At 36.7% G+C, this 13286-nt stretch overlaps 1 protein-coding gene across 7 annotated transcripts in view; it reads left to right on the forward strand.

Moving 5' to 3' along the window:
• Positions 1 to 13286, forward strand: part of ATP11B (ATPase phospholipid transporting 11B (putative)) — a 121648-nt gene that overhangs the window by 73452 nt on the left and 34910 nt on the right. For all 7 annotated transcript variants that reach the window (XR_012021779.1, XM_072807543.1, XM_072807538.1 and 4 more), the window contains 3 exons: positions 7164 to 7317; positions 8603 to 8705; positions 12248 to 12393. Coding sequence is in view for 6 of the 7 variants with exons in the window: in XM_072807543.1 (XP_072663644.1) it covers positions 7164 to 7317; positions 8603 to 8705; positions 12248 to 12393 (403 nt within the window). In the remaining variant the exon portion in view is untranslated. The remainder of the gene's footprint in view (positions 1 to 7163; positions 7318 to 8602; positions 8706 to 12247; positions 12394 to 13286) is intronic.

Raw genomic sequence — 13286 nt, forward strand, 5'->3', positions numbered from 1 at the left:
GGGAGGAGCAAGATGGCGGAAGAGTAGGGTCTCCAAATCACCTGTCTCCACCAAACTACCTAGAAAACCTTCAAATTATCCTGAAAATCTATGAATTCGGCCTGAGATTTAAAGAGAGACCAGCTGGAATGCTACAGTGAGAAGGGTTCGCGCTTCTATCAAGGTAGGAAGACGGGGAAAAAGAAGTAAAGAAACAAAGGCCTCCAAGGGGGAGGGGCCCGCGAGGAGCCGGGCTGAGGCCGGGGCGAGTGTCCCCAGCACAGGAGAGCCCCGTCCCGGAGACGCAGGAGCTGCACCGACCTTCCCGGGCGGAAAGGGGCTCGCGGGGAGTTGGAGCAGGACCCAGGAGGGCGGGGATGCCCTCGGGATCCCGGGGACACTAACAGCAACTGCGCGCCCAGGAGAGTGCGCCGAGCTCCCTAAGGGCTGCAGCGCGCACGGCGGGACGCGGCGGGACCGGAGCAGCTCGGAGGGGCTCGGGCAGAGGAAGAGGCTCCGTCCGGAGGGGGCGGCGCGGTTCCAGGAGCAGCTCGGAGGGGTTCGGGCGGCGGCTCCGCGGAGGGGGCTGCGCGGCCCGGGAGCGCGAATCCACCAGCGCAGGCTCCGGAGCACAGGGCGCCGGGACACAGCCCAGGATCCCGCCTCCCCCGGGACAGGCAGAGGCCGGGAGGGCCCAGGACAGCAAGGACGCTCCTGCCCCAGCTGAGCAGATCAGCGGCCCCGCCCCGGAGCCTCCAGGCCCTGCAGACGGAGAGCTCGGAGTTCCTGCCGGAGCTGAATCCAGGTTTCCAGAGCTGCCCCGCCACTGGGGCTGTTCCTCCTGCGGCCTCACGGGGTAAACAACCCCCACCGAGCCCTGCACCAGGCAGGGGTAGAGCAGCTCCCCCAACTGCTAACACCTGAAAATCAGCACAACAGGCCCCTCCCCCAGAACACCAGCTAGACTGACAACTTCCAGGAGAAGCCAAGGGACTTAAAGAACACAGAATCAGAAGATACTCCCCGGTGGTTCTTTTTTTGTTTGTTTGTTTTTGTTTTTGTTTTTGTTTTTATTTTGTTTTGCTTTTTGATTTGTTTCCTTCCCCCACCCCCTTTTTTTCTCCTTTCTTTTTCTTTCTCTTTTTCTTCTTCTTTTTTTTTTTTTTCGTTTTTTTTTTCTTTTTCTTCCCTTTTTTTTTCTCTTTCTCTTTTCTTTCCTTCTTTCTCTCCTCTCTTTTTCTCTTTTTCCCAATACAACTTGCTTTTGGCCACTCTGCACTGAGCAAAATGACTAGAAGGAAAACCTCACCTCAAAAGAAAGAATCAGAAACAGTCCTCTCTCCCACAGAGTTACAAAATCTGGATTACAATTCAATGTCAGAAAGCCAATTCAGAAGCACTATTATACAGCTACTGGTGGCTCTAGAAAAAAGTATAAAGGACTCAAGAGACTTCATGACTGCAGAATTTAGAGCTAATCAGGCAGAAATTAAAAATCAATTGAATGAGATGCAATCCAAACTAGAAGTCCTAACGACGAGGGTTAACGAGGTGGAAGAACGAGTGAGTGACCTAGAAGACAAGTTGATAGCAAAGAGGGAAACTGAGGAAAAAAGAGACAAACAATTAAAAGACCATGAAGATAGATTAAGGGAAATAAACGACAGCCTGAGGAAGAAAAACCTACGTTTAATTGGGGTTCCCGAGGGCGCCGAAAGGGACAGAGGGCCAGAATATGTATTTGAACAAATTCTAGCTGAAAACTTTCCTAATCTGGGAAGGGAAACAGGCATTCAGATCCAGGAAATAGAGAGATCCCCCCCTAAAATCAATAAAAACCGTTCAACACCTCGACATTTAATTGTGAAGCTTGCAAATTCCAAAGATAAGGAGAAGATCCTTAAAGCAGCAAGAGACAAGAAATCCCTGACTTTTATGGGGAGGAGTATTAGGGTAACAGCAGACCTCTCCACAGAGACCTGGCAGGCCAGAAAGGGCTGGCAGGATATATTCAGGGTCCTAAATGAGAAGAACATGCAACCAAGAATACTTTATCCAGCAAGGCTCTCATTCAAAATGGAAGGAGAGATAAAGAGCTTCCAAGACAGGCAGCAACTAAAAGAATATGTGACCTCCAAACCAGCTCTGCAAGAAATTTTAAGGGGGCCTCTTAAAATTCCCCTTTAAGAAGAAGTTCAGTGGAACAGTCCACAAAAACAAAGACTGAATAGATATCATGATGACACTAAACTCATATCTCTCAATAGTAACTCTGAATGTGAACGGGCTTAATGACCCCATCAAAAGGCGCAGGGTTTCAGACTGGATAAAAAAGCAGGACCCATCTATTTGCTGTCTACAAGAGACTCATTTTAGACAGAAGGACACCTACAGCCTGAAAATAAAAGGTTGGAGAACCATTTACCATTCGAATGGTCCTCAAAAGAAAGCAGGGGTAGCCATCCTTATATCAGATAAACTAAAATTTACCCCGAAGACTGTAGTGAGAGATGAAGAGGGACACTATATCATACTTAAAGGATCTATTCAACAAGAGGACTTAACAATCCTCAATATATATGCTCCGAATGTGGGAGCTGCCAAATATATAAATCAATTATTAACCAAAGTGAAGAAATACTTAGATAATAATACACTTATACTTGGTGACTTCAATCTAGCTCTTTCTATACTCGATAGGTCTTCTAAGCAAAACATCTCCAAAGAAACGAGAGCTTTAAATGATACACTGGACCAGATGGATTTCACAGATATCTACAGAACTTTACATCCAAACTCAACTGAATACACATTCTTCTCAAGCGCACATGGAACTTTCTCCAGAATAGACCACATATTGGGTCACAAATCGGGTCTGAACCGATACCAAAAGATTGGGATTGTCCCCTGCATATTCTCGGACCATAATGCCTTGAAATTAGAACTAAATCACAACAAGAAGTTTGGAAGGACCTCAAACACATGGAGGTTAAGGACCATCCTGCTAAAAGATAAAAGGGTCAACCAGGAAATTAAGGAAGAATTAAAAAGATTCATGGAAACTAATGAGAATGAAGATACAACCGTTCAAAATCTTTGGGATGCAGCAAAAGCAGTCCTAAGGGGGAAATACATCGCAATACAAGCATCCATTCAAAAACTGGAAAGAACTCAAATACAAAAGCTAACCTTACACATAAAGGAGCTAGAGAAAAAACAGCAAATAGATCCTACACCCAAGAGAAGAAGGGAATTAATAAAGATTCGAGCAGAACTCAACGAAATCGAGACCAGAAGAACTGTGGAACAGATCAACAGAACCAGGAGTTGGTTCTTTGAAAGAATTAATAAGATAGATAAACCATTAGCCAGCCTTATTAAAAAGAAGAGAGAGAAGACTCAAATTAATAAAATCATGAATGAGAAAGGAGAGATCACTACCAACACCAAGGAAATACAAACGATTTTAAAAACATATTATGAACAGCTATACGCCAATAAATTAGGCAATCTAGAAGAAATGGACGCATTCCTGGAAAGCCACAAACTACCAAAACTGGAACAGGAAGAAATAGAAAACCTGAACAGGCCAATAACCAGGGAGGAAATTGAAGCAGTCATCAAAAACCTCCCAAGACACAAGAGTCCAGGGCCAGATGGCTTTCCAGGAGAATTTTATCAAACGTTTAAAGAAGAAATCATACCTATTCTCCTAAAGCTGTTTGGAAAGATAGAAAGAGATGGAGTACTTCCAAATTCGTTCTATGAAGCCAGCATCACCTTAATTCCAAAGCCAGACAAAGACCCCGCCAAAAAGGAGAATTACAGACCAATATCCCTGATGAACATGGATGCAAAAATTCTCAACAAGATACTGGCCAATAGGATCCAACAGTACATTAAGAAAATTATTCACCATGACCAAGTAGGATTTATCCCTGGGACACAAGGCTGGTTCAACACCCGTAAAACAATCAATGTGATTCATCATATCAGCAAGAGAAAAACCAAGAACCATATGATCCTCTCATTGGATGCAGAGAAAGCATTTGACAAAATACAGCATCCATTCCTGATTAAAACTCTTCAGAGTGTAGGGATAGAGGGAACATTCCTCGACATCTTAAAAGCCATCTATGAAAAGCCCACAGCAAATATCATTCTTAATGGGGAAGCACTGGGAGCCTTTCCCCTAAGATCAGGAACAAGACAGGGATGTCCACTCTCCCCACTGCTATTCAACATAGTACTGGAAGTCCTAGCCTCAGCAATCAGACAACAAAAAGACATTAAAGGCATTCAAATTGGCAAAGAAGAAGTCAAACTCTCTCTCTTCGCCGATGACATGATACTCTACATAGAAAACCCAAAAGTCTCCACCCCAAGATTGCTAGAACTCATACAGCAATTCGGTAGCGTGGCAGGATACAAAATCAATGCCCAGAAGTCAGTGGCATTTCTATACACTAACAATGAGACTGAAGAAAGAGAAATTAAGGAGTCAATCCCATTTACAATTGCACCCAAAAGCATAAGATACCTAGGAATAAACCTCACCAAAGATGTAAAGGATCTATACCCTCAAAACTATAGAACACTTCTGAAAGAAATTGAGGAAGACACAAAGAGATGGAAAAATATTCCATGCTCATGGATTGGCAGAATTAATATTGTGAAAATGTCAATGTTACCCAGGGCAATATACACGTTTAATGCAATCCCTATCAAAATACCATGGACTTTCTTCAGAGAGTTAGAACAAATTATTTTAAGATTTGTGTGGAATCAGAAAAGACCCCGAATAGCCAGGGGAATTTTAAAAAAGAAAACCATATCTGGGGGCATCACAATGCCAGATTTCAGGTTGTACTACAAAGCTGTGGTCATCAAGACAGTGTGGTACTGGCACAAAAACAGACACATAGATCAGTGGAACAGAATAGAGAATCCAGAAGTGGACCCTGAACTTTATGGGCAACTAATATTCGATAAAGGAGGAAAGACTATCCATTGGAAGAAAGACAGTCTCTTCAATAAATGGTGCTGGGAAAATTGGACATCCACATGCAGAAGAATGAAACTAGACCACTCTCTTTCACCATACACAAAGATAAACTCAAAATGGATGAAAGATCTAAATGTGAGACAAGATTCCATCAAAATCCTAGAGAAGAACACAGGCAACACCCTTTTTGAACTCGGCCATAGTAACTTCTTGCAAGATACATCCACAAAGGCAAAAGAAACAAAAGCAAAAATGAACTATTGGGACTTCATCAAGATAAGAAGCTTTTGCACAGCAAAGGATACAGTCAACAAAACTCAAAGACAACCTACAGAATGGGAGAAGATATTTGCAAATGACATATCAGATAAAGGGCTAGTTTCCAAGATCTATAAAGAACTTATTAAACTCAACACCAAAGAAACAAACAATCCAATCATGAAATGGGCAAAAGACATGAACAGAAATCTCACAGAGGAAGACATAGACATGGCCAACATGCATATGAGAAAATGCTCTGCATCACTTGCCATCAGGGAAATACAAATCAAAACCACAATGAGATACCACCTCACACCAGTGAGAATGGGGAAAATTAACAAGGCAGGAAACAACAAATGTTGGAGAGGATGCGGAGAAAAGGGAACCCTCCTACACTGTTGGTGGGAATGTGAACTGGTGCAGCCACTCTGGAAAACTGTGTGGAGGTTCCTCAAACAGTTAAAAATATACCTGCCCTACGACCCAGCAATTGCACTGTTGGGGATTTACCCCAAAGATACAAATGCAATGAAACGCCGGGACACCTGCACCCCGATGTTTCTAGCAGCAATGGCCACTATAGCCAAACTGTGGAAGGAGCCTCGGTGTCCAACGAAAGATGAATGGATAAAGAAGATGTGGTTTATGTATACAATGGAATATTACTCAGCTATTAGAAATGACAAATACCCACCATTTGCTTCAACGTGGATGGAACTGGAGGGTATTATGCTGAGTGAAGTAAGTCAGTCGGAGAAGGACAAACATTATATGTTCTCATTCATTTGGGGAATATAAATAATAGTGAAAGGGAAAATAAGGGAAGGGAGAAGAAATGTGTGGGAAATATCAGAAAGGGAGACAGAACGTAAAGACTGCTAACTCTGGGAAACGAACTAGGGGTGGTAGAAGGGGAGGAGGGCGGGGGGTGGGAGTGAATGGGTGACGGGCACTGGGTGTTATTCTGTATGTTAGTAAATTGAACACCAATAAAAAAAAATAATTAAAAAAAAAAAAATAAAAAAAAATAAAAAAAAAAAAAAATGAAGGGACATTTCTGACTAGCAGTCAGTTATACTTGTGAACCCAGTGGTGAACTATATAGTATTTTCCTTATGGATGTAGCACAGTGCTACTTTGAGTGCTGACCTTCAACTATATATAGGAGTTTGCAGCAGAATATAAATCTACACTGTTTCTTTTATCAATAACATCTTATTACTAAGAGAGAAAGGGGAGAAACAATTGAACAGAATAGTTTGCCAGTCCTATAGTTGATTTACATACTAATGCAAAGTTCTTATCTCTGCCTGGCAACAGTTTGCCCAGCTGCCGGTAATCAGATCATACTTAGAGTGGTACTCATATAGCATATGCCCACAGAGAGGTATTATCCATGGCCACCATAATAATATCTAGCATTACATAGAGTCCAATATAGGGGTTAAGATCAAAAGACAGTTTTGATTCTTTCATTCCTTCCTGCCCACATGGTGAATCTAGCTCATGAATTTTCCTGACCATTGTTGATTGCATTTAATTTTTTTAATTAGAGTTTCTGAAATGTATAATTAATGTTTTTATTTTTGGAAGATTTTTCATACTATAATTTGGGAAAATATTCTGATTATGTGTTCTAATTCATATTTTAGAAAATATAGTTACTGTATCTGTATCAATTCATTGTAAAACTGAGTATCATTTGTTTTACTCATCACATCAGTTATTCTCAGTTCTGCTTAATCTCAGCTTTCAGGTAATCATAGTTTAGTTTCTTCCCTGGCATATCAGTTTTATAACAATAAAGCCTCGGTAAATGGTACATCTTTTTGTAAGAATTTTTTGTTTACTAAATGAGTATAAATAATATGGCTTCACTGTATCTAACAGGATATAATTATCAATTATCTTCTCTTAGAATTACAGAGGATCATGTGATTCAGCACGGGCTGGTGGTGGATGGGACCAGCCTGTCTCTTGCACTCAGGGAACATGAAAAACTGTTCATGGAAGTTTGTAGGAATTGTTCCGCTGTATTGTGCTGTCGTATGGCACCACTGCAAAAAGCAAAGGTATGGTTGTTGTAAAATGTTCCATAAACATATTTAGATCTAAAAGTATTCTTAGGGGCAACTGGGTGGCTCACTTGGTTGGGCTTCTGACTCTTGATCTCTGCTCGGGTCTTTATCTCAGGGTTGTGAGTTCAAGAAAAAAAAAAGTATTCTTTAAGGTTAATGCCTTATCTAGTTCTGTTTGGTAGTATGTAGTATATGAATCTTATTACTCTCAAACACTTCTCACATTCTGAATTTTAACCAAGTACATTAGGCCATGGAATTTTCAGAGGGAATATTAGTTTCAACTATTCATAATGACCTACAAAGTCTTTGATGGGTAGCAGTTTGTGATTTTGCTGAGACATATATTGAACTATGATAACTATAGTTTCATAAGTTACTTAACTAGTGAGGCAGGCTGTAAGACTTCAGTTCTGCAACTTTGGGTGGCTCTGTGGATCTCTGCTTATTCTTGCAGAGAATAACTTAACTTCTTTGTGGTTATTAAGTGATGAAACTTTAGTAAAATTTGAGAAGCCAATTATCTTGTGATTTGAAACTATATATAAGAAATATTTAAATTTCAGTTGTGATTCAAGTGAAAGCCTATCCAAATGGTTTTTATAACTCTTGACTTAAAATTTGGGTCTCATACTGTATCTTTCACAAATACCTTTGAAATCCACATCTGCACACTATTTCTCATAGGGGTCTAATAAATTAGACATCCAACATTTTTTTTAACTTAATGGAATTTTGTTAAAATGCCTGTAATGTTATAATATATGTACTCCAGTCTGTGGAGATTAAAACCAGAGACCAGATTTAATGCCTAGGTTCTTTATGTATGTTCAAGAATTCCAAAGAAACCTTTCTTTTGATTTTATTGAATTTAATCAGCTGCTTTTTAAAATTTCTTAAATTTTATGACAAGAAAATAATTATCTTCTCTCTACTTAAAATTAAAAGAATAATTTCCTGAGAAAATTTTTCCTGACAGAGTTCAATTATGTATTTTTTAACACAATTATTTTTGAGCTTTTTACACATTTAGGCTGCATATAAGATTCTTGCCTCCCATTGTAAAATCCAAACGTACTCTCTTTTGCTGTGACATATCTGAAAGGCATTCCTAACATCTCCTCAGAAAATGAACTCCAGTGCATATTATTGTCTGATGCAAAATTAATTTTTTTCATTATTCACCTGTTCTTATTGCAGTCATTTCAGATAAATGACTATATAGTACAAGAAAATTGAAATGTTATAATAAATAACTAATTAGTTGTATGTCTTTCAGGTGATAAGACTGATAAAAATCTCACCTGAGAAACCTATAACACTGGCTGTTGGTGATGGTGCTAATGATGTAAGCATGATACAAGAAGCACATGTTGGCATAGGTGATTGATTTTTTTTTTCCTGAGTTTTTAAAGTTATTATAATTATTTGGTGATTTTGAAATTTTTTTTGTGGACTAAAGTGCAGTATCAGATAAATAATGCAGTGTAGTAATATATCAGTGTGTATCCCCCCCAGGAGCCCATTATAATTAAGCCCAATATTTAGAGTATTTTAATTACAGATTTTCAAGGACATAAATACCATGTTAGTGAAATTGCCATTGCCAATTCTCCTTCATAATAAGGTAATTTTGTATTTTTACTTGCCATTTTGTACCTTTTAAAGTACTTTCTCACATTACTTTATCATTTTTAAACTCTAAATTTGTGATTTACATAGATGCCTTAATGGTTTCAATTTTTTTTTAATTTTTTTTAAAGATTTTATTTATTTATTCATGAGAGACACAGAGAGAGAGAGAGGCAGAGACATAGACAGAAAGAGAAGCAGGCTCCATGCAGGGAGTCCCAGGTGGGACTCAATCCTGGGACTCCAGTATCATGCCCTGAGCCACAGGCAGACACTTAACTGCTCAGCCACCCAGGCGTCCCTTTTTTTTTTTTAAGATTTTATTTATTTTTCTCTCTCTGTGTCTCATGAATAAATAAATAAAACCTTTAAAAAAAAGATTTTATTTATTCATGAGACACACAGAGAGAGGCAGAGAATTTTTTTTATTATTATTATTTACTCTGTTTTTCAATCTAAAGATTCTGCAACTCATTCTAATGACAATTTTGGAAACAAGAAGTTATACCATGGGCAGTCCCGGTGGCTCAGAGGTTTAGCACCACCTTCAGCCTAGGGCGGGATCCTGGAGACCTGGGATCGAGTCCCACGTTGGGCTCCCTGCGTGGAGCCTGCTTCTCCCTCTGCCTGTGTCTCTGCCTCTCTCCCTCTCTCTCTCTCTCTCTCTCTCTGTCTTTCATGAATAAATAAATAAAATATTTTTTTTAAAAAGTTATACCAAACTATAATAATAAATATAAAATTTCAAGTAATTATCTAATTTAATAATCTTTATTCTAATCTCTTCTATTTTTGTCTAAAATTTTTGTTGGATTTAGAATATTAATATCATTTTATTATGTTTATCAGTCATTTCATATTTAAACCATAGTCTGACCTATCTTCCTAAATAACTTTATTATACAAATACAGAAGCAAAGGTGAAAATTAGGAGGTTTTTAAATGAAGGATAAAGTTTTAGTGTTAGAAAAGAAGCTAATTCCTGTCTGGATTCACCTCTATAACGTCCTGTGATAAGAAGTTCTCAAGTCTGATATTTTCGGAGTAGCTCTCAAATCAATTCCTTTCTGAGCTAATTAACTCTTCATTATGATAACTTAAGTTTCTTTCTAGTTTATATACTGTTGTTTCTCATAAATCTCCATAACAATTTGATGATAGCTTCCTATGCCATACATGAAAACATAAAAAGCTACAGTATTTATAACAGTTTGGTTCTAGTATGGTAACAGACAGACCAGAGAAGAGAATAGATTCAAACATCTGGAAATTTAGCTTATAACAAAGTTTTCCAAATAAGTAGGGACACAAATTACTTGATAGATAGATAGATAGATAGATAGATAAATAAATAAATAAACAAACAAACAAACACACACACACACATACATATATGTATATATATATATATATATATATATATATATATATAACTGATTTGTTTTTTCAGGGAAAAAAAGTTGGAATCCTTTCCATTGCTTATAGCAAAACAAATTCCAGATGGACTAAAGATTTAAAATAACTTTAAAGAGCAGTGGTTGGGTAGCTCAGTTAGTTGAACATCCAGGTCTTGGTTTCGGCTCAGGTCACAGTCTCAGGGTCTGTGAGATCAAGCCCTGCACTGGTGCATAAAAGAAAGCAAGCCATTATAAAGGAAACAAGAATCTAATAAAGAGTATATGCAAAATAAATGACAAAGTCTTATATTTCTAGTATGTAAGGTCTTAACAAATTAAGGAGAATAAGAAAAACACTTTGGTAAAGTATGTGGAAGGATGTGAATCATCATTTGTCAGAAAATGAGATATCTAAAATGAAGTGCATGAAAAAAAGTGTTCAGTCTCAATAAGCAAAAAATGCAAGGTAAAATTGCCTGTCAGATTAGCAAACATTATTACAAAGGACCATAAAACCTGGAATTGGCAAAGGTATAGAATTAGCAGATCCTTGTATACGGTATTGGGGGAAGTGTGAATTGGTAGACACTGCATTATTAAATGTGTTCCTATTGACCTGGCAATGATTCATCCAGGAATTTTTTTAAGAGAGTAAATGAATAAGTTGACAAAAACATGTTATGAACAATGTCCATAATATATTAAATGACAATAGCAGATTACAAAACAAATAATCTCATTTTGTACACTTGTTTGTATATATATTATATACATACAAAAAAATGCAGAAGGAAAGTTCTAAAAGGATATAGACCAAAAATAGTGGTCTTCTCTAGGTGTTATAATTATCTTTATGTATACATTTGGAAAATTTTATGACAATATAAAAATTATAATTTTGATAAATAATTTTTCCAAGCTGTTTCCAAATTGAAAAAACAGAATTGGCAATAGCTCTTTTTAAACTGAAAGGATTACTGTATCCTTAAAAATGTAGTCATATTTATCAGATAAAATTATGTATTGATTTCAAGTGATATTTTACACTTTTAAAAAGCACATTTTGTGCAGCCTCAATTAGATAAAATAACAAATAGCACTCAGTATTGTCACATTAAGCATTTAAAATATTTATATACTCAGCATTTGTTCAAAGTGTGTGCATAGACATTCTATATGATGAATTGCTATTTCATGTGTAACTTAATTTAGGTACAGTTGTGGAAAGATAAAAAGTTATGAGTGTGATAGCTCTTCTCACTATTAATTATGCAAGAATTTTTAGCAGTGTGTACAGTTTTTGTAAGTCTTTTTTTCTCTGTATAATGTTTGTTCTATTTATTGAAATATTTCATTTCTGTTGAATCCAATAACAAAATTAGGACTTCCTTTTTAAATAATTAAGTTCAATAAATAGCACATTTTGTTTGACTTATATGGGAAAGTTTTAAAACCTTTAAACATGTTCATTTTTGCTAGGTTCAAATCATTCAGTTTGGGTATATTCATTGGAAATAACAAAGCTCAAGCTGTTTTATAGCATTTTATTCCTTAGAAATCTATTAAGTAGTACTTTGCATCTATTGGTATAAAATTGGGTGTTATTATTAGATCTTGAACTTTCAGTATTATTTTTATATTAATTGTATTTTATTATAACCTGAGTTTTTGAAACTTGATGTTACATGCCTGGTATATATGTTGTGTTTTGTATTAATTATGTATTTGATTTAAGTTGAACAATCTTTTGGGAATCTACTATCTGCTATATATTAGGATATAGCGATCCTAAGTTCAGGTTCAACTGCTACAGATAATTAAGGTATTTGCAGATAAATCATGAAAATCACACTTAACAGTTATCAATGAACTTTGCCATTTTGTCTTCATTGCAGGAATCATGGGTAAAGAAGGAAGACAAGCTGCAAGAAACAGTGACTATGCAATAGCTAGATTTAAATTCCTCTCCAAATTGCTTTTTGTTCATGGTCATTATTATTATATTAGAATAGCTACCCTTGTACAGTATTTTTTTTATAAGGTAAGTTTCATGGGGATATTTTACAATCATTTACTGACATAGTAATTATAGATTTCAATTTAAGATTTGCAATTACCATTCAAATTATACTTTTAAAAGTTGTTTCTGTAATTAAAATAAGTTTCTGGACTATATCTAGATTTTTGTCATAAATCTAATGTTTACTGACAGCAAATCAGTGGTTGCCTGAGGCCAAGGGTTCAGGTGAAAGCACCAACTGGAAAGAGATGTAAGAGAACTTTGCATGATAGAGAAGTTCTCTGATTTGATTGTGGGGGTGGTTACAGGTATATGTCAGCATCAAAATTCATACTTAAAATTAATACATTTTATTTTATATGAATTAAAATGTAACTAATTTTATTTCTTTCATGTTATTTTGTCCTGAACCAGCACTAAGTTTTAATTTACGTCTAATACAGTGGTTTTAAGCAAAGGTTCTTCATCTTTTTGTGCCATGAATGACCTTTTGGTAGTGTAGTGAGATGTATTCTCATTGAGGGAGCTTTAAATGCATGAAGTAAAATACATAGGATTACAAGGAAACTAATTATATTAAAATACTGTTTTACCTCTTAATTCTTTTGGGGAAGGTGAACTTCAGCAGAACCCATGATAGGATCTCTTAAATACCAAGACATTTAATACACTAGAGTATCCTATAATTGCATATATTCTATAAATAATAGCTACAAGCCAATGAAAGAACACAGGTAGATTGCATATTGCTATTAAATGATGGTGGCAGTTTTTCTCCACCTTATTATTACAGCTTTTGCTGTGTTATAAGTACATTGAAATGAAAAGGCGTTTTTCTAGCTCCATTTATTTTAAATAACTTTTATTTTAAAGCTATTATAGCCCTAAAGTTTAAATAAATTATACTTATTGTA

The sequence above is a fragment of the Canis lupus genome, chromosome 31, assembly GCF_048164855.1.
Source record: "Canis lupus baileyi chromosome 31, mCanLup2.hap1, whole genome shotgun sequence".
NCBI lineage: Eukaryota > Metazoa > Chordata > Mammalia > Carnivora > Canidae > Canis > Canis lupus.